At 37.1% G+C, this 22,590-nt stretch overlaps 1 protein-coding gene across 2 annotated transcripts in view; it reads left to right on the top strand.

The window, feature by feature from the left end:
• The window catches only part of LOC117431668 (protein diaphanous homolog 1-like), a 39,546-nt gene extending 17,553 nt beyond the window's left edge, over nucleotides 1-21,993 (top strand). Inside the window, exons 2-18 of one of the 2 annotated variants that reach the window (XM_058996146.1) lie at nucleotides 4,136-4,162; nucleotides 4,998-5,156; nucleotides 5,598-5,699; nucleotides 5,942-6,072; nucleotides 6,779-6,865; nucleotides 7,346-7,409; nucleotides 7,778-7,917; nucleotides 8,561-8,672; nucleotides 8,781-8,891; nucleotides 9,265-9,383; nucleotides 11,432-11,548; nucleotides 13,461-13,576; nucleotides 15,023-15,087; nucleotides 16,580-16,759; nucleotides 19,200-19,823; nucleotides 21,129-21,243; nucleotides 21,926-21,993. In XM_058996146.1, the coding sequence (XP_058852129.1) occupies nucleotides 4,136-4,162; nucleotides 4,998-5,156; nucleotides 5,598-5,699; nucleotides 5,942-6,072; nucleotides 6,779-6,865; nucleotides 7,346-7,409; nucleotides 7,778-7,917; nucleotides 8,561-8,672; nucleotides 8,781-8,891; nucleotides 9,265-9,383; nucleotides 11,432-11,548; nucleotides 13,461-13,576; nucleotides 15,023-15,087; nucleotides 16,580-16,759; nucleotides 19,200-19,823; nucleotides 21,129-21,243; nucleotides 21,926-21,978 (2,322 nt within the window). In that variant the 3' untranslated portion in view covers nucleotides 21,979-21,993. The remainder of the gene's footprint in view (nucleotides 1-4,135; nucleotides 4,163-4,997; nucleotides 5,157-5,597; nucleotides 5,700-5,941; nucleotides 6,073-6,778; nucleotides 6,866-7,345; nucleotides 7,410-7,777; nucleotides 7,918-8,560; nucleotides 8,673-8,780; nucleotides 8,892-9,264; nucleotides 9,384-11,431; nucleotides 11,549-13,460; nucleotides 13,577-15,022; nucleotides 15,088-16,579; nucleotides 16,760-19,199; nucleotides 19,824-21,128; nucleotides 21,244-21,925) is intronic. The other variant, XM_058996147.1, reaches the window with a different exon arrangement.
• Nucleotides 21,994-22,590: the final 597 nt, after the last annotated feature.

Here is a 22,590-nt window from a genome sequence, read left to right as displayed (position 1 = left end):
GTGAATTCCATTTCGCCCTGCTTGAGGTGGTATTGCTGTTCTGTCGCTCTGAACTAAACCGACATGTGCTGTTTATTCGTAAAATAAATAACAAAGGGACCTACCTTTTTAGGGGTATGTTTTTGTTACATTGCTTGAAATTCTAATGTGTAAACCCTTTTTCAATCTGTATTGTCCAACATTCTGTAAAATTAGTCCTCTATTATTGTTTCACTTTCATTCCTTGGAATCTGTTTCTCTGCATTTCAATTCATGGTGAACCAGCCAATCTCAATTGTAGGAATGACTGAAATGCTTTGAGGAAAGGTGAGAAAGGAGGTGTCCTATTCCAGCTCTCATTCTGAAGCATGGGGCTGGAAATGGTCTGAGTACGTCACTTAATGTAAATTATACTATAAACAGATAGACCACTAATATAGATTAGCTAATAACACATACACAGTATATTGTGAAATGGATGATGATTTTTTCAATTGGGTTTTTCATAGTCTGGGTGGGATCCATTTCAGTAAATCATGATGCGCTGTAGAAATATTGTGACTTAAAAAATTGAACAATACGTTGTCAACTGTGGTACTTTACAAAAAACATTTAATGAATTTATCAGCTTGAATTGGGCCACTTCCCTGTCCCAGTTTTGTTTTTGTCTCAGTGTTCTAGGGTAGTATCAAGTAAATTGTATCTTGCCCTAGTAACGTCATGATATAAGGAACCATCAACGGAACTGTTTTTAGGATATACAGCACGTAGTACTGTCCCTTTATGCTGGGAGACTATATTATTGTAATAAATCTGCCTCTGATGAAAGGGTTTGGGCAAGTGAAATGGTGTTCATAGCAAATACACAGTACCAGACCTGTGTACTGTAACCGTTAGGTTAGCGTGTAGCTATCATTGACCCACAATCAAACTGTTTTATGATCTCCACAGGGAATGATCTCTGCATGTATTTGTGGTTGTGAATCAATGTTTGTGTTCAAATATTTACTTGAAGGATTATTCTGAGTGGCAATTTATAAACTAACTGTATTCCTGAATAACTATTTAGCTACTGAGACCTGTCCCTTGCATATTAAAACACACTCTTGCTAGAAGGTACAGTATGATTGACTTTAAGGGAGTTGGCATCCTACTAGTAGACATGAGTCAGCCAGCAAATACACATGCTGTATGCCTTAACTGTACAGGTACAGTCATTCTTGGCTTTTATTCTGTAAAAGACCAAAGATATTGAGACCATGATAAGCACAAATATGAGAAACCGTGTGTGGTTCTTGCCTGTGCTTTAAATTTATCTAGGGCTCTGGACTCTTGACCAGAGGGTCATGGGTTCAATCCCCAGTGGGGGACACTGCTGCTGTACCCTTGAGCAAGGTACTTTACCTAGATTGCTCTAGTAAAAACCCAGCTGTAGAAATGGGTAATTGTATGTAAAAAATAATGTGATATCTTGTAACAATTGTAAGTCGCCCTGGATAAGGGCATCTGCTAAGAAATAAAATAATAATAATAAAAGTGCCAGGTGCTAGTGGGATGCATATTTGACTCACAATCAGGTGGCATAGGGAAATGCAAACATGGAAATGTTATTTTGCCCATGCTTTTATGCATGTAGTAGATAAAGTTTGTTTACAGTAGCTGTTGCCTGACCAAAGATCATTTCAATGTGATATTTCTAACTTCCTGCCCCACTCCCCCATCTACTGTAACAAAAAAATATATAGAAATGCTTTTCAAAGTGCTGTGTTTAAATTATCCAACAGCTGGAAAAGTGATCAGTGGCTTGCCATGCTGCTGTTCAGGCGATGTTTTACATCTTTCAGTGCATGACGTTGGTCCTTGCAAACACACAGCAGTTGATTGTACACTTTTGGCATACAGTTTACATAGACACAATAGACACATTGTAAAAGACGCATTAGGTTTAGGGTGTGGTTGACATAAGCAAGTTGCTAATAAATACCGTATGCACATTACTTAATTTTAGTGATGTGCCACACCCACTCTCAGAAATGACTAAATAATAGCTGGAGGTGGTTTTCAGAGTCGTTGCAGTTTTCAATTAACAACTTACAGTAGACAACATTATATTCTGCAGGTCTTGCTTACATTCAGCATGCATATATGAAAAAGGAAAATACAATGTTTAACATGCTACAGTACTGCAGACCGGAGAGATACAGAGCACTCATAAGATCACATGTTTACTGCGCGGGAGAAAGCTTTACTGTAAATACAGTTTGTTATGCCAACACTACAATGCTGCTCTCTTACAATTGCACGATACCACAGTCTTACAACATCCTGTAATCAAGGCAAATTAAACAGACAAATCTGTCTTTCCACAAGTCAAAGTGCACACAAACAGTATAGAAAAGAAGAAAAGGTTGACTTCAGTAATGATTGCTGTAGTTATGCAGGCCTACCGAATACAGGCAGCATATGAGAGAATAGCAACCTAACTACATGTGGATATTATAATAGCAGCAACTCTGTAATTTGTGGTTCTCAGTTTACATTCTCCTTCAGGGTGGGGTCATAAGTAATGATCAGTTTTCTAGCCTCTGATCTATTCTCCATACTGTTCTCCTAACGGAGACAAATTTCTGTACTAGTCTCAGACAGTACACTTCAGCATGAAGCAAAGTTAACTGCCCTAGGACTGAACTACTGTACAACCTCCCCAATCAAAACAAGCACAGTACCCGGTTGATTCCCGTACTATGTTAATACTATTAAGCTGTGTGTTGTTTTTAAAACCCTTTTGATTTTGTCATTTTGAAATAGGATTATGTTTACTGTGTTTTAAAAGGCCCCATCTTTGGTTTATGAAACAGGCTGTCCTTATACAGTGGGTGGTGTACAGTAGAGCTTATGAAATGCTCCATTTGTTATAATTGCAGACTTCATGGTGTACTTTAGGTGGTGATTATTGTTTTTAGTTAATAGTGTACAGGATATTTCAGTGTAACTTAGAATGTTATGTTGCATAAAATGTAGCAGCATTTGTGCTTGTACTGTACATGTACAAGGCTTTAGGAAAATGATTGTCCTGACACTATTTTTTTTTCATGAATTGAAAGGTTTGTTCTTTGCGCTAGTTGTACTACAACAACTATATTTTACATTAAACAGCACCCCCTGGCAGTGCCAAAAAGTACTGAATGTACTTGAGCAGTAGGCCTAATAAGTGGAGCTGTGCTGTCATCTGCTGGTTTAAAAATGAATTTGCAGGCTGAGACTAAAGTTGCTGTCTGTTTAATTATACACTTTTTTAGAGTACAGTAGTCTTCATGTATAGGAACACCTCCTAAGAGAATTTTTCATCTTAGGGAACAATCTTTTGGTGGAACAGAATTTTCCCAAATAAATGCTCTGCCTAAAGGAACAGAAACTTTGCTTAAAAGAACACCTTTTTGGCACTGATAGCGATTTGTTGCTAACCAATTAAAAACTGATACAGCACTGTAACATAACTCCTCATCATCAAATTCAAAATATTATCAAAACTGACTAAATCATCGTGAGAGTAATCTAGAGCTGCTGCTGCATTTTTACTGTATGTTGGGGTGCTTTGTTAATTTAATTTGTCAGTTTATTATTATAATGTATTGACATATACTTGCCTGTTGCTTTTCTCTTACTTATTTTGTTCATTTCATAAGTTGAGGGACATGCGTTATGACATAAGTAATAAATACATTTGTATTTATTGATTCATATCACGATTGGACTTGGCTTATTGTGTCCGATGGTCAGCTCTGTCTGAGAGAACACTACGGCTAAGAGAACAACTCGTTTGCTTCCCGAGGGGTGTTCTCTTAGCCAGAGACTACTGTACTTGTTTATGAAATGGGGAAATAAACTACAGTAGGTTGCTGGTATTTTTTAGCATTGCAGTTTGGTGGAGTAGCGCTTTTCATTAGTTCCGTTTAGGTGTGTTTTATTTTACCTTGTAAAATTGACTAAACTATTTAGATTGCAAGTGATTTGACAATATCGCGATTGTTCTATTCCTTTACCTTTTTTTCTCCTGGGAACCAGATTTCTTTGGTTTCTTCTGGGAGGGTTCTGGGTGCCTCACTGACTCTGTCTCCTGTTCTCTCTTTCTCTTTCTCTTCCACACTCCACACAGACTCTGAAGCGGCTGTTTCCTGATGAGGTAGGAGGGTTTTCTCTTAGCTGCCTATACCTGTCTTGGTACTTGCATGAAGCCCTGGTGCACCTTTTCTTTACTAACTTGATTTCCAACAATTGTATAAAATGAAGTGAGCCGTCTGTTGTTGCAACTGCATTGATAACAAATGCTTGCTTAAAAAATGTCTGCATCCTTAACTGACGTGCTGAAGGCTGGAAGCATTGTGCTGGACATTATTGTACACTTACCGCCTGCTTACAGCTTGCAGGCACAAACTGTCCATTGCGAAGCTTGTTACTGTGGCTACACAAGTGGCTAACATTGTAAGTAAGACCGCTGACCATCCGAGTATACTCAGTCATCCAGTATCTACATGAATGAGCACCCAGTCACTGTCTGCTTAATACACTTTAAAGACCTTTCATTGGGTAAAGTGTAGGTTAGATGAAAAAGAATGCTGTTTACTGTATACTACAGTATATGTTACTAAAGTATCTGTCTGGTCTCCAAAAATGACAGAACACTAGTGTGTAATAGAGTACCATTACTTTTTTATATATATATATAAATGTATTAATTTTCAGCAGATATTAACACATCTACTGCAACTGATACATTTAAAGATTTATGGATAATCAAACCTTACCCGCACTTACATATTTTTGTGTTCTATAATGTACAATTATTATTGAAGCTGCTGTTTTAATGTTAGAAGAAAAAAAAAAAAGAATACAAAATGATACCGGAGAGGTGAAGTGGAGTCAGGCTATTTTTGAGGCGTTCCTAGTTCCTGTCCATTCTGAAGATCTACATCATTTCTTGTTGCATGTCTCTAATTGTTCTTTGCATCTCCATACAGCTGGAGCGCTTCACCAGCATGAGAACGAAGAAGGAAAAAGAGAAGCCGTATGTCTCCCAGCGGCACCCCTCTGCCTCACATTACGAGGTCCCGGCTCAGTCTGCTATGCTTAACGACCTGCCTGACGATACTGTGCTGGAACTCTTTGAACAGATGCTGGTAGGTTCTGAGCCTATTGTCTTAGTGATTCTCTTCCCACTGAAATAGGACTACAGGCATGTCATGCAAATGTAATGTAAGTTATGCTGGCAAGACTAAGAATTTTTTTTACACATTTCTGTGAAAGATGACTGTAAAAATCTTGGGCTTGCTATTAGTCTGATATGGGTGACTTATCAATGTAACCAGCCCACCATTTTCATGGAACAGCCCTTTTAATGTGTCCAACTGATCTTTTTGTAAAATAGAAAACAACATATGTGCTACTTTCCAGTGTCAATGTTAAGAAAAATAAACTGTTAGGCCTTTGACTTTCATGACCTTTTTTTCACCTGTGAACTTTGAGTATTACTTTTCCTTCATCAGTGTGAATGAGAAAAAAGTATTACTTGTGGAGTGTCTATAGGCTTGTACTGTAAGCATGTTCTTTCTCTTGTCCAGGTGGATATGAATCTGATTGGTGAAAAACAGCAGCCCTTGCGAGCAAAGGACATCTCTATTAAAAGAGAAATGGTCTCCCAGTATCTGCATACCTCTAAAGCTGTGAGTGGAGGCACCTGATCTATATAATGCCCCCCCCATCCACTTTCATCTTTTTAAAATGTTTTTTTGCTGAATCAAAGAAAGATGTTTGCATCTTGTATCCTGCTCTGTTTTTACTATTTTGTATTTCTTACAGTTCTCCCTGGTTATTTCATGATTTTTTTTAGGTTTTTTTTTAGTTTTAAATCACAATTCCGGTTATTCCTCTATTAGGCTTATTTGTCTCGTTTTGCTTTGCTAAGGGCCAAAGTCAGAAGGAGAGTTCTAGATCAGCGGTGATGTATATCCAGGAGCTGAAGTGTGGCTTAAGAGAAGGTCAGCTGCTAAGCTGCCTGGAGTCCTTGCGAGTTTCACTCAGTAACAATCCTGTTAGGTAAGAAATGCTGAATATTTAAAGATGATGGGCAGGGTTAAAGGAGAGGTCCCGATTTTAAATTGCATTTATTTTTCAATTCAGGATTGCCAATTCTTTCAAGCAGAACACTATATAAAACACTAAATAGCTACATTCTGGTACCTTTGCTCCAGGTCACATGGTCTCATTGCAGCTATACCACTGGAGTGAACTACAGTGAAATGTATTTGCTTACGATTGTAAGTCGCCCTGGATAAGGGCGTCTGCTAAGAAATAAATAATAATAATAATAATAATAATACAGTACACATGAAGTGATTAGGCACCAGGAAGCAGCAGCAACTTTTCACATATAATGTTGTCTTTGAAATGCCTGCATCTCCCTAATTGTAAAAGAATAACATTTAGCTTGCTTAGCACTCCTTTAAACTCCCATGTCTAGTGTGTTGTCATATTACTTTCATATGATTAACTACTTTAATTTAACTTCGGTCTAACTGTATTAATGCTTCCCTGATACTGTAGAAATGGGTTTACTTCTGAAATAGCATGAACAACAACATTCCAAGCTGTCTGGGTATCTCACTACAAATCTACTGGTGGATTTCTTTAATCTTCTTCCGTTTTGCCATGTATAAGGATTACAGCAAAGTATATAGGTGTCAGGATCTGTCATTTGTGTTAATGTACTTGGAATAAATGGCTTTTGTATATTTTCTTGTAGCTGGGTCCAGAATTTCGGGGCTGAAGGTTTGGCATTGCTGCTGGATATTTTGAAGAAGTTACAGGATGATAAAGACGATCCATACAGGTAAATTGATCATTTCATTAAATGTTTTTATTTGGTTTCTTTTCTTAATCCGACCCATTGCTAACACAGTAGAATTTTTTTTTTTTTAATACCATGTTGTGCTTCAGTAGTATAAAGCAATTATTGATTCATTTTAGGATATTTAACTAAGTCAAGGAGCTGGTACTGTAGAAACAAGGTACCCTGTAAACTTGACACTTTTACTGTCTCTCTAAAGTGGTCAGTTATGCCCTCAGCAGGTGTATCATAAATTGTGTTGGTATTTTTATTTTAAATCAAATATGGTAGGGGTTCTTCGGCTGTGCCCTAACATGCAGATTTTAGTATTGATACTTACTTGTATAGCATCAACCCTATTAAGAATTAGTTTGTAATATTATGTTAGCCAGGATATTATTGTCCAGCAGTCTTCTTACCGTTTGTAATTAAAATGTAAACTATTTTATATTTATTAACTGATTTTATTTGACCTTTTTATAGTGCAATTGGTGTTAAGTGTCAACATGAGGTCATCAGGTGCCTAAAAGCCTTCATGAACAACATGGTAGGTGACCTTACTAAAAAAAAAATAACTATCAGTGATAAACTAGTATATGATGTAATTTTATTTAGAAACATGTGCTCTACCTTCCAACAAGTATTTAGACACTGTGCTACAGGTTATTATTTCAGTTTGTCATATCACTTTGCAAAACCCATGCAGACATGGGTTCTCTCTCTCTCTCTCTCTCTCTCTCTCTCTCTGAACTTGAATGTATACCATGTACATGCACATTTCTAACCTTATTATTTTAATGTTAAATAATTATTGCTTTGAGAGCCATTTTCAACATTTGGGCACTTCTGTGTTCTAGTAAATTAGCTTTGTTTTCATCCTTAAGTATCAGTGTATGTTTGTTTTCTCTTTGATAGCATGGTTTAAAAGCCATGCTGACGTCGGAGGATGGGATTCCCCTGCTTGTCCGAGCTATCAATCCCAGAGTACCTCACATCATGGTAGATGCTGTGAAACTGGTATCTGCGATCTGTATCTTGGATCACTCTGACAATCTGTAAGTAATCGTGCTGTAGATACCTTTGTGATGGCTCCCATCATATGTACCTTTATGGTTCTAAACACAGATAAAGGCCCCAAATGGATAGATGCGTAAACAGTAGGTCTACACCTTGCTATGAGATTGATTCATCATGTATAGAAGATCCATTCATGCAGAAATTGCGATTTGATCAAGAGTTTTCATGCCTTTAACAATTTCAAAAACTCTTACTTTTTATTCAGATGGAATTCTTGTTAATTCAGTGTTGCACGCAGGTTCTAACCTTTGAACACTTGGCTATGTGCTTATAGATTAGAATGTAAGTCATGAAATATTTATCCTTTGTACATTCTAACTAAAATGAGAATGTGTCTACTCTGTTTCTAGCATTTGTCTGCTAGAACGTCTCTCCGTTCCAAGAGGAATTACTAGCAAGTTTTTTAAAAGCTCTCTATCCTTGTGTCATTCAGACCGAGGTAGCATCCAGTTTTCAGTTTGTTCATTGCAGATCATTAGAAGGTCATTTCATTCTTGATAATGTTAACCTTAATTGTGCTAGGACTGCTTTAGCTTGTATCTTAGTGTTAAAACACAATCTAAGTAAAGTTTCAAGGTGTATGAGTTTACTAATTCTGAAATGTTTTTAAAATGTATCAAGGCATGTCAGTGAGCGTGTGCTGGAAGCCATTACAGAGCATGCTGAGAATGAAGATATTGAGAGGTTCCAGCCACTGCTTTCTGGAATGAGAAAGTCAGGAGTAACTTTGAAGGTAAATCTTTATTTTAAGAACTTCAGAAACGTGTCCATTTTTATGTTAGATATTGAATGTACAATACATAGAATCTCTTGAATTAACAGCATGTGGGTTTGCATTTAGGCAGGTTGCATGCAGCTGATCAACGCCCTCATCACTCGAGGCGATGAACTGGACTTCAGAATTCACATACGGAGCGAGCTGATGAGACAGGGGCTGAAAGATATCCTTACGGTACTTTTTGTTTGTTTTTATTAAGCATTTTCCTGTTAACCATACCTAGCTTTGGAGCGGGTACCCTTTTTAATGTCAGAAACAACAAAATAAGTACATAATACACGAAGAATTATATCATTATAAAGTTAATCTTTGATTTAAGTCTAACAAGGTTCTTGAGGGTCATTCTAGAAAGTTAGTTGTCATAAAATAGTATTTGGGATTCCAGCGAGAACTCTCAAACAGGACTATTGACTTGATAGTGAACAAAGAACCTTTGCTGGTAACAATAAAACTTTTTGAAACATGTTATTACCAAGTAGCTACAGTATATTTGACACAGATGAATAGGACATGATCTGACATTTGTTTTGTTTTTGGGTAAATCTAGGAACTGCGTCAGATTGAGAATGAAGAGCTGAAAGTGCAGCTGTCTGTGTTTGATGACCATTCAGAAGATGACTCTGAAGAGCTGAGAGCCCGATTGGAAGATGTCCGCATAGAGATGGAATATCCTTTGCACTGGTGTCTGATTTGTCAGGGATACACATACTGTGAATTGGAGTAAACCAGTACCGTAAGTGAAGGTGTTTCAGTCATTTACCATCAGAACCTTTTTCATTGCCCAGCTTATATTCAACTTGCAGGTACAGAACTTAGTGTTTCTTTCAGAGGAAAAATATAACTCATTCACTTGTCCCACACTTTCAGTAAAGAAGAATGCTACATGCGTGGTGTGAGTCTTTATGGTCATATATTGTGCCTTAAAAACGACTTGATCTGGCTACTGAAAGGTAGATAAATGAATTTTGAATGCCCCTTTAAGTGTTCATATTACATTTCATCTTTGCTCTCATTTATCTTATAATTTAAGTACTGAACATCACAAGTACTGTGTGTTGAAAATCCAAGTTACTTAGCAGAGCTTGCTCTTACTTCTTGGGGAAGGCTACGCAACTTAAAAATCAACAGTTGGCCTATTTTCCTTTCCAGAATGTCAGTTTGGAGCAAATCCAACCTTGTTTCTTTAGTTAGTTTTAAAAGCCTGCCATTATCAAAATCACCACCAGATGGCTCCCAGAACATACTGAATTGAAATACTTCATTGATAGTATTAAACAAATTATTAAGATAAGTTGAAATTGAATAGTTTAACCCCACAGTAGCAAATTGTGTTTGTAATTCATAATTGCTTTATTAATTTAACTTTTTATGCATTTATTTTTATGTCCTATTCAATTATTTGTTATTTGTTTCCTCATTGATTACAATTCAGTTGATGGGTGTTATCTGGCCACAAGATGTGCAGTTATCCTTCATTGGATTTATGCATATAGAATTTAGTCAAACTCTTTTAATATCACTTCAAGGACACTAAGACTTTATCCAATAACCTGTCAAAATGAAACCTAAAAAACACAATGTGTTTGGAACTTGAAATATACACCAGGCATTGCATTTGTTACAAAGGTGTTCATTATTAAAATGTATACATGTATATTAAAAAAAAAAAAAAAAAAACATAATGAAGCCCCCCCCCCCTCATTATATATACACATACATACACACACACACACACATACACATACACACACACACATACACAGTTTACTAAAATTACCTGTATAATCAAAAAGATTGTTAAAGGAAAAAGAAAAAAAAGTGCTTCTGATGACCTAGTTTTACCTTATTTCTATGCAGATCGTTGCTGCACACTTACTTCATGACAAGCAGGTATTCAGCAGCACAAAGGAGCTCTGATTGGGTCATTATTCCTGCGTGGCTCCTTTTCCAGCTGCAGTTAATGTGCTGAATGGCGTCTCCTCAGTAGTCTGTCACACAGACAATTATCTGCAGCATTAACACAACAATTGCAGAGAATGCGTAGGGTGATTTGCAATTATCGTGTTTAAATATTCATGCAGAAAGTTTGCAGAGGATATAAAAAAAAAAATTAGGAACATTATTAAAGAGCAGCATGACATTTGCCTAATGATCTCTACTGTATCACCATTGATATCTTGGGTTACTGCTGGGAGGTACTATACATGCGTATTTCTGCATCTAATTCAGATACACTGCATCATATGCTGGCTTAACAGATGTACAGTACAGTATGTGAAGTTAAGAGCCCTTGTTGTTACCAGTTAAGACAGCCAGTACGAAGTTATGGATAGTTTTGAAACTTTGGCCAACTCGCAAAAGAGCCTCATTAATTCAGATGGCTTTGGTTTACTCGGGGTGTTAAGAACATCCACAAGGACAGGGTGCCCATCTTTGTACTGCAGTTACAATGAAGAATTATTTGCTTAATTTTGGCTTACCATCTCAAATAAAATACACAAATGCAAATAAGATTGTAGCCCAAAATGTGTATATTATATTGACAATCTCCACACTATTTACTCCAAATTGTCCTTTGCATTTTACTTTGACCTCAGTGAAATTTAAGGTGTGGGGTGTGGATGACTGGCTGCTGTAGTTTATACAGATGCACTGTGAACTATGTGTGTTGTTTTTGTATTGCGTCTGTAACTATCCTTAACCCACCTGGCCACTGATGTGACTGAAGTTTTCCAGGTCCTTCAAAACACTGTGAAAGACACGAAAGCAGAGCCTTACTTCCTGTCCGTTTTGCAGCACTTCCTCCTCATTCGCAATGACTACTTAGCAAGGTAAGGAATGGGTTACACATTCGATTTACCACTTCATTGATAATCCTCTACTTGATCTGTGTTGTGATGTAGAAATTATGTATAGGGTACGATATACTGACATGCCTGGCCAACTGAAGATTTCTGTATAAAATCTGAGCCCCCTCCCCTTACATCATATTTCAGTCCCCCTCCCCAATGATGCAAGACTTGAACCAGGTCTCACACAAAAGTAACTTAACAAATAGTGGGTAGGCCATCTTAACCAAGGTACGTAACCAAAAGCACTATACAGCTATTGGCAGTCTGACAGATAGCTAGTTCTTGAATATGATTAAATGTGATTCGTGGTTGGTATGAATCAACCTCCCTCTATATTAATTAACTGATTTATTTATTTTTGCCGCAAATCCGCATGAGATTCTGTCAGAGAATTTTAACATCAGCTTGGGTCTATTTACCCCTTCCATGCCCCAGTCCCTAAACTTATTCATGCATTTTTCTTTTTTCTTTTTTTATGGAACACTGTAACCCTATATCAATAACAAGTCATAACAATTCTGACAACTTGTAGTTGGAAGCGTCAAACATAAAAACACTGTTTTATTTTGACATCAAATTCATCACGTGGAATTACACAATACATTTTCTTTGTATTTTTATATGTGATTGATGTGACAAAAAGCTGGCTATTGCCTCAGGCTCCCTGCTAGAAATGAGAACTCAACCTTGGTGTAATATTCTTGTTTAAATTAATTTACAAGGAATAAAAAAAAAATGTTTTATTTAATCCATAGTTAATGCATTCCTCAGAAGCTATAAAAAGGAAAACAGAAAGGAAAACAGAAGTTAATAGATGCACACAATGTTCTTATTTGTGTATATCTATTATGTGTGTCTGTATTGCTTTCAGGTGCCAGACTGTGTGTTAAGTCATCAGCCTGTAGTGTCACCACTCTCACACAAACACGCATTATTAAAACTTCAGTTGCCTGGCTACAGGGTAGTTGCAGAGGTTCCGAAACAGCTCTGGGATTAGACCTGTTCATTTTAATTTAGGAGGGAAGATTGCTGTCTGTAACACTGAGTGATTAATGGGTTAAATGTTAGTGCCACATTGTGCACTTTTTCATTTGGAGACCTTATTGAAGCTTTCCAGAGAGACTGAATTGCAGGCCTGTTTAATGGGTTTGCTGTGAATGGAGATTGAGAAAAGAGTGAGTGATTTTTACCATAGCAATTCTATTACCCCCAAGGTAATACTCTATCACACAATATAACTGTCTGAAATAGAGTGCAGAGAAACTAAACATCTAAGAAATTAGAAAGGGGAAATACAGCAGAGAGGGAGATTGCTTTAACCCTGATATAAACAGTTAATATCTCAAACAACCTGAGGGCACCTTGATTCTGTAAATAGATAGAAAAAGCAAATGAATCCCTCAAAATAAAACTCCAGCCTGAAATTCAACTTGTTTAAGGACACTTGTTTTCTGACAGTTAACTGGATAAGCTTAATACATTTTAGGTTTAAGAAATTATAATAATTTTTAAAAAGTGTAATCAATTTCAAAATCCACTGGATGTCACTCTTACTCCACCGTAAAAAAAAAAAAAAAAAAAAAGTTTTAGTAGAAATACAAAATACCCCTGCTTCAATTGATGTTTATTTTTTAGACCACCTGTGTTTCTAATTGTATTTACTGTATCGTCTTGTACCACTAAAAAAATAACGACTAATTCAGGAAGAGTTTTTCTGCATATTTCAACTAAAGTAAGTGTTTTAACTGCAGACTGCATACTAAACACACATGCACTTTTATATATGTGGACTATTTTTCCCCTTGGTAAATCTAAGAAAAAATATAACTTCAGCTGGGTCAAATGTCAAGACTTTCTTCTTTTGTTTTATTTGAATGCTTTTCTTTTCCAGACCACAGTACTTCAAACTTATAGATGAGTGCATTTCCCAGATAATCTTGCATAAGAACGGTGCAGATCCTGACTTCAGATGTAAAAGGTTTAACCTTGATGTAGAAGGATTAATTGGTAAGGCCCATTCTTTTGATTTATTTTTTACCCATTTTTCAAATGCTGTTGCGGAAGGTAATGGGGTTACCGGGGTGCAGCAAAAGAAGCCTTAATTGTTTATTAACTGTTCTTTTAAAAGGTTGTTTAGGAGCAAGCTAACATTTGTTAGTTCTATTTTTACATTTGCTCCTCCATAAATTCAAACATAGTCATAAATGCAGAGGTAAAACTATGAGTTGGACAAATGTTTTAGACTTGGGTCTGAATTAAAACAATGTTGATTTCATTGATATAATTTAATATATACGGTGGTGCCACAACTTTGATTTAGACCAGGCCTTAGTTTCTTATATATTTTAAATAATAATAATAATAATTTTAGAGAAATGAGCAAGGTGTTCAACCTACTAAAAGGATTCAAGAAGCAGCACAATTATGTTATTGTAAGAAAATATTCATACCATAATTGTGTACTGTATTACTATTGGATTAAAATTGAACATATTTGTCTCCCAGCATCACTGGGAGTAATCAACTAAGGGCATAGCTGTAGGGAAGCAAGCACATAGACCCTTTTACACTGGCATGCTCTATCCGGGTCGGCTATGCGATTTCACACTGCTTTTGAAGAAGCACGATTGACCTGGGTGACGGAAGCAAATACACAATGCGTGGATCAATGCCACAGAAGAGCTTGTTACGGACAGTTCCATCCAAGCTTCTCTGGATTGAACCGTTGGCCCAAATGTTGATTATGGGCAAATATTTCTTCATCCCTGCTGCAGTCTATCTAATGGTGTGTCTCCGTCAACAAAAATATGTCTAAACAGAATAAAGAGAAATGTTCCTTGTGGAAGTGTAACCGCCACGCAGGCGTGGCTGTTTGTTATATCCCCGGCTTCTGAACTGCTGTCATGCATTTTCTCTCGCTCGACCTGGGCCAAAACCTGTCGACCCACATCCTGAGTTGGGTCGCTGCAACTCTAGTCAACCCAGGTACGACCCAGATACGTGGTTTCACACTACGTGGGATTGTGACCTGGTTAGCCAGAACCAGGTCGGGTCCCGGGTAGGAGTGCCAGTGTGAAAGGGGCTTCATATACTGCTCTGATGATCAGAAATTAAAGTGCACTCGGAGCAAGTAACAGGTCCTGTATAGGAACAGTGTCAAAAATGTCATTTATCTGTCTCTTCTGCCTTCAGTATTCTTCCTTCACTTAACATTTATTGAACTTAAGTGATCACGTCTGATCTGCAGTGGGTAAAAAGACCATCATTTAAGTATTCTGTGATTTTAAAAGAAATGTGCATTTTGTTTTTATCCCACCATAATTCAATTTATTAAGTAGGTGGGGTTGGATTTTTTTCAGCCATTTCTTGCCTACAAAATTATATTTGATATTCAATCTTAAAATAACTTTGTCTCTTTTTGTAAAGTACTTTATTGAATCTTTATTTCTACAGATAACATGGTAGACCAGATCAAAGTAGAGAAGAGTGAAGCTAAAGCTATTGACCTGGAGAAGAAGGTACAGTAATCCACATTAATTGAATACACATTTGACTGCTGGGGAATTTGCAACTGACAACTAAGGCTTTAAAATCCAGTACTTCATATTGGCATGAGCAATTTCACTGCCTCTCTTCTTTTCTCAGGGCTTAAAGCTTTTTCAAATACAACATTAAGAAGCAGCACCTTTCGATTACTCAGTATGTACTGAGTTGTGAATGTACTTTTTCTTTCAAAATTATAAACTTAGCTGCATTAAAGCAAGATACAGAAGCATGGAACCTATTCAGCACCACAAACATGAGGCCAGTAATGATGCTGCTAAGCTTCATCACTGGTATTAGCACCTGACCTAATGTTCATTCTGTTCTGGGGAAGATGCATTAGTACATCAACTGAACTGATTAATAGCCTATGGATCCTTTTGCATTATTATTTTAGGAGAGCAGGTGTTTTACACCCACTGTCTTGACCCAGTTAAAACAAGAAGCTTCAATTTGCTTGCTCCAGAAACTCTTTTTGTAACTATATTTAATTGCTATAAAGTCTAGCCTATCTGAATGTCATTAAAAAAAAAAAAAAATGTTTGACACCCTCTTCATTTTTGCTGCATTGAAACAATTCATTTCTGCCTTTGAGCGACAGCCCCTTCTCTCTACCCCTGCACCCTGGTGTCAGCAGGTCGTGCCTCCTGACAGCTTCGCGATGGTTTCCTTTATTCTGAAAATCAGACAACTATAATAGCTCCCCTGGAAAGAAAGAGGTTGACCCTTATCTGGAGATTGCAAGGCCATGTGTTTTTTTTTTTTTAATTAAAAAATAATAATTTGGCTGTCAGCGTTTGCGGAGATGTGCAAGTGCAGTGACGTGCGGGCAGGCCCCCTGAAATTTCATTACCGAGCAGCATTTTTCACACTGATTATTGTGATAATCTGACCTTCCGTCGGGCCTGCCTGATAGGGGATAATTACATTTGTGACTTGGGATACAATTAGACTGCTGTCAAAGTCACTGAAACATCTTGTGTGTGCATGTGTGTGTCTGTCTGTCTATATATAGAGAGTGTTTGTGTCAAAATGATTTGACACAAACACACCTAGTTTATAAGAGGGTCTTTCGAGTGAATAAGTTATAGTGCAGTTAAAATTGATAACAGAAAAGCCTTAATTATAAATAATTGATCGTGGTGTTGGAGAAACTGTGGTATAAATGAAGGTCCTGGCATCTCAGCTGACAGTTCCTTCTGTTTCAATGGCTAGATTCCCAACAGCAAACGTCCCCTCTGCCAACACAGCATTGTGATTCTAGAATAAAGGAAAGGCTTTGGAAATATGGCCTCATGCATTTTAGTGATGCAAGACAAACCAATAATTGTGTAGTGTACAGTGTATTGTGTAATTAGCGGCCATTTAAGTTAGCGATTTGCATGGATTTTTCAGAATTAGCTGACAGATCCGACTGTACTGATTTGTACCTTTTTCTAATCTTTTATATACTATTTTCCTCACCAGCTTGATACTGAGCTCACTGCCCGACATGAGCTCCATGCAGAGCTGAAGAAGAAGGAGAGTGATTTTGAACTGTATGTGAAAGATCTGAATTCAGAGAAAGAAGCAGTGATCTTGGACAAGCAAAATAAAGAAACGGAGAACAAACAACTGCAGAGCAAGATTGACAACCTTCAAGAAGAGGTGTATATCTATCTATATCTACATATATCTACAGGAAAAAAATGGATACATAAACTCAATACCATGATGCCTGAAGGTTTACATAGAAATGAATAGTAGATGGTTACATCATTAACTGTATAGAGAATGAAACACATTAATTGATTTAAATAGAAATAAGTGAGTGTAGTTCAATGGCATCAAAAGCCTATAAGTACCTCCACTGTTTGTATCAAACATAATTTCCCTTGATAAAGGTATGTTAAACATACTGAACTCTACTTGACACTCTTGGTTCACTTGACTGACCTCTGACTGGAAACAGATCTTACATTCATTCATTCGCAATGACCAAGTGCAGCTGGTTACAGTATCAGTTCACAATGAGTGAGAAGCGAAAAATGAGTTCTTGTTCAATTGGCTTTAAAGCTCAGGTTATTTGGGATAACAAACTTGTCAGCAGAACTTTCAACGTGGATATTTTTTCATTTGAAACAATCGACAATGCTTGATTTCTGTGTGAAACTGAAGGTTGTTTTTGTTCACCGAGCTAATTCTGTCAAATTAGGCAGTACAAGCCAATAACTAAAAGTACAGTCAACAGTTTGGTTTGATTGTTTTCGTAAAAATAACGCTGTAGTTATTTTATTAATTCTTATTTCAATCGAACTATATGAATTGTACCGAGTTTGAACAGTACTGTGTACTGTAATTGATTTATTCTTTGCAGTTCTTTCAATCGTTTTCATAAGGACATTTAACAAAATAAACTTATAAATTACTGTAAATGTGTGAGTTATGTTACTTGTATGCATGTTAATGCCATGGTTCATGTGCACGCATTGTGGATAACATACACCCTGGATAAGTCAACACTAAATGGCATTGACTGTGTGTGTGTGTGTGTGTGTGTATATATATATATATATATATATATATATATATATATATATATATATATATATATATATATATATATATATTTTTTTTTTTTTTTAATTAAGAAAGTACACATACATGTTGCAGTTTATTTGTTAACATTCACCAAAGGAAGTTTTACCTCAAGGGTCATGGGCCAATCTGTAACAATCGCTTATCCAGAGATTTAGTGCATGCCAGGATTGAATGAGAAGTCATTTTTTGAATATAAAATTTGTCATAGAACTACATTATATAGCAGAGCACTCAAACTGAAAGACTTGTGAATGGGATGTTTAGTTTTTTTTTAAAACTGACGGTTCATTGCATAGAAAGAGGGTTACTTGTATCTACTGTCAAAGTGAGTTAAAGTATCATAGAAGTGCATCTAGTCTGCTCGACCATGCTAAACATGCTTTCACTCTAGTAGTTTTTTCTGCTACAGACAACAACAAATGAAACCCGTCAGTATGTCTACGTTCTTAATTTAAAAACAAAAACAAAAAAAAACAAAATATATTATTATTATTATTATTATTATTATTATTATTATTATTATTATTATTATTATTATTATTATTATTAATTAAGAAAGTACACATACATGAGTTGCAGTTTGTTTGTTAACATTCACCAAAGGAAGTTTTACCTCATGAGTCAATCTGTAACAATCTCTTATCCAGAGTCTCAGAATGAAGTACTGGTCTCTAATCTGGATAAAGATGCTCTTCAGTGTCTACTGGGTTCCAGCCTGAAGGTCTGATGACAATTGAAAAACTCATGTAGTTTCAATCGAGGCAAAGAAATGTGTCTTGCTATGGTGTTTTTAAAATGATGTATCTGATTTTAGGATGTGAGACATTTTCAAAATCTGGCATGTGTATTTTATCTGACAGGACAGTGTGGTAACAAATGTACATTATGTATTGCTTCTGACTGTTCATGAACACTGTAGGTGTGATCATTAAAATCAGTCATGACTAAGCTTCTGTAACCAATAGAAGTGCCTTTAGATGTAAGAGCAGTTTATACAGAAAAAGGTCATTATGATCTCATTGCCGCTGAAGCCAGTTTGTTGTATCTCCTGTCGTGATGGGACTTGCTGTGTTTCCAGGTGTTCAAGCAAAATTGCAAATTCAGATTTTGCACATTTTTTTACATTAGCACAATGGAACTACCAGTTTTAGAAAACTAAGCAAAAAGAGTTAAGTGGTGATTTGAGGCAAGACTGCATAAAATAGTCACTTTAACTTGGGTTGGTTGGTAATAGGTTTGACGGTACTAACATGTTCTGTACCAGTGCAGTTGATTTTAATTGAATACATACAAATCAATATTAAAACATTAATCCACTACTTCAGTTTGTACATGTTTGTTGAAAGTTGGCACTTGCATCATCCTTATGGGTTGCATTGTGGTAACTGCTTCTCAGTACTCAGATTGTCAGAAGTAACCATTACAGGTAATTATGTTTGCAAGGCCAACCGACACAGCTGAAACTGTAGTAGATCTGTTTCCATAACAATCTGTATTCTTTCTTCAGATTAACAAGCTGTCTCTAGAACTGCAAGATGCAAAAACCAAGATCATCACAGTGCCAGTTCCAGTGGCAGGACCACCACCAGCTCCCCCACTACCAGGGCATGTGGGAATGCCCTTGCCTCCTCCTCCACCTCCCCTTCCTGGGCAAATGGGAATACCACCACCTCCGCCCCCTCCCCCTCTACCAGGGCAAACAGGAATGCCCCCTCCACCTCCTCCCCTACCAGGACAAGCAGGAATGCCCCCTCCACCCCCTCCGTTGCCAGGGCAAACAGGAATGCCACCTCCACCCCCACCATTGCCGGGGCAAACAGGAATGCCCCCTCCACCCCCTCCGCTGCCAGGGCAAGCAGGAATGCCCCCTCCACCCCCTCCGCTGCCAGGGCAAGCAGGAATGCCCCCTCCACCCCCACCATTGCCGGGGCAAGCAGGAATGCCCCCTCCACCCCCTCCATTTCCAGGTGGACCTGGGATGCCACCTCCTCCCCCTCCCCCTGGCGGGCCAGGGGCACCCCCACCTCCTCCCCCTGGCTGGGGGTTTTCTGTCCCAGTTCTTCCGTTTGGGTTGGTGCCCAAGAAGGACTACAAGCCAGAGGTGCAACTCAAAAGGGCTAACTGGTCAAAGGTAAGATACAATAAGGGGAACAGGACTGTTTTAGCAACCAGCTTAACAATTTATATCTCTCCAAAATACTTATCTTCTCTTATTGATTCTTTGGTAATTCCAGGATAAATAATTACAAAATATAAATGAAATATACACTTTAATGCATATTAACTAAAATGCTGAAAAGCAAACACCTTTTTTTAAATTTGTTTTCCCTTCATGTTCAACCCCCTTAAAAATCATGTATTAAAATACCAAGTGGTGCCTGGGATTTAAACCTGGGAACCGAGCTACTGTATGGTATTGCTAGCCTGAAATAGTGAAAAAATAAATAAATAAATAAATAAATCCAAACTGACTGTATCCTTTTAGCCTAAAGCTACAGTTTAATAGCTTCTCTCGAGTTCATGAGCGTTATACTTTTCCTTTTTTCATTGAGCTCTTTTCATTTTCTGAGTGGTGAAAGGCCTTTGACGAGGGTGTCACAGAAACTGCTTTTTAATAATCCCATTTCTTTTAACTGGCGAATTTAAGTTAATTAGATTGGCTAGAAAGGACAGCATTCTTTTGTAATTTAAATTCTAATAATACAAAATCCTGACGCACACTTTTTCTCCCCCCTTCCTGTATTCGGGCACACGATAATGAAAGGCTGGTATCCATGGAAGTCTGTACCTTTCAGACACACTTTCTGTGATGAAAAGAAAAAGAAAGAATAAAAACCTTAATTGTATGATGGGACTTATGAAAACTGAACAAGAATATATGTTAATTACCATTCCTTTCTGACAGGGATTTATATAGACCCATTGTGAAAGGAGATGAGAAAATTGAGCTCTTGATTACAGCAGGATTCTATTGCTAAAAAGTAGTTAGGATTTAAAAGTATAAGTCCATTTCTTAAAGACATAAACTTCCACAAATAATGCATGTTTTAATTAAATGATTATGTAACTGTTTTGAGAAATATATACCTCCAAAGTTGAAGGCACATTACTCTGTAATCAAGGACTGACAACTGCTTTATCAGATTTAAATTACTGAAGTTTATGGAGTGTGGACGAGAAACTCCGGACCCACACTAGAACACTGACATGAATTGTAATTGCTGGTCCTCACAATGCAAACACACACACACACTTGCAAAGCTTTGTCTGGTTTAAGGTTTTGAAGACAGGATACCCAGGACACGCAATTAAAGCAAATTGCCCATGAAGTAGATTTACTTTGGAGTGGGTAATTCGCCCTCGGTGAAACAAAATACTGTATAGGCCCATATGTGTTTTGGTCACCATCCAATTTGTATTCTTGTCTATAATATAGATTGCGCCAGAGGAACTGTCTGAGAAGAGTTTCTGGACAAAGGTGAAAGAAGATAAATTTGAAAACAATGAACTGTTTGCTAAACTCACCCTGGCCTTCTCCGCACAGACCAAGTGTAAGTAGCTTTGATTCACTGAAAAAGGGCAGGGTTGGGGTCAATACCTGCCTCACTTTCGTCCAATTCCTTCAAAGGAATTGGAATTGATATTTTTAGAGACATAGTAACTGTTGTGATTGTTCAACTGCTTTCATTTGAAACCAATGTAATTGCCTAACTGTGACTTCAGTTTAAGTAACTTGTTGCCACTGTGAGAAGCTCATTTGAACAGAATACTGCTAATTGCAATTTTGATCAATGCTGTGTTGGAATTGATTAAAAGGGAATTGGAATTGATTTTATAAAGGAATTGGAATTGAAAAACAGGAATTGACCCCAGCCCTGCTCATCAGTTCTTTGTCTTGGAATGCGTCTCTTTTGAAGACATTTTGTTTCAAAACTAAAGGCACACAAAATCAAGGGAGGAAATATAGCCAGCTTGCATTTGTATGCTTTAAACAGGCGCAATTCAAATACATGGTTAATGTTCTGTGGCTGGCTTCACAGACTCTGATTCACACTGATATTGCACTACCTTATCTAAGATAGTAAAGTAGTCCAGTGTTAGTGCAAATCTGCATCCGTGAAACCTAAAAGTTGAGAATGAGGGTAATATTAGTGGTAGGATTGGTTTGTTATGTATGACTTTGCTAACTTTTTTTTTTTCTTTTTTTTTCCCCCCAACTTTCGGCCCTTATAGCATCTAAAGGTAAGAGTGCATTTTTTAAATTACATTTTACATTAATACACTGAAACTCTGCCGAAAAAAAGTTTTGATTATAAGCACCTATGGGATTCTGTGACAAAGAGCATTAGTCATTTGCCCTGAAAGATTTATGGGCTTTACCTGAACTAGCAACCAACTTGCTAATCTAGTGCATTTTCACTGTAAATGGGTTTTCTGGATGACTGTGTGGGCGACAATGCTGTGCTGAGAAGAATTTGCTAAGAATTGCCTGCAGAACTCAATTCTGCCTTGAGGGGCTCTCATGTTTTACACTGCTGCTGTAAAACTTTTAATGCAAGTGCACTTTATAGTTTAGGATAACAAAAAGGATCTACAGTAGTGGATAACTAGAGAAATGTATCCAATCACAGGAACCTAGCAAAGTTGGTGGTATAAATACTGTAATTCTTTGTGGTGAGCTATTCTTGCACAAAATATGTCTCAGGATGGGATGGTGTTGAATGCTGATCCCTCCAGTATAGGACAGGAAATAAGTTCATATCTAAACTTTTAAGCTATTTGTCTTTAACGATTATAGAGCTGTAAATTGTGTAAGTAGCAACATTATATCAAGTCACACGCCCTTTAGTGCTTGTAATTTAACTTAAATAGAATTTCAAACAGCCAGTGTAGTTGTA

The sequence above is a fragment of the Acipenser ruthenus genome, chromosome 22 (genome assembly GCF_902713425.1).
Source record: "Acipenser ruthenus chromosome 22, fAciRut3.2 maternal haplotype, whole genome shotgun sequence".
NCBI classification, from domain to species: domain Eukaryota; kingdom Metazoa; phylum Chordata; class Actinopteri; order Acipenseriformes; family Acipenseridae; genus Acipenser; species Acipenser ruthenus.
The sequence above is the reverse complement of the archived record's forward strand: the minus strand, read 5'-3'. Positions and strand labels throughout refer to the sequence as shown.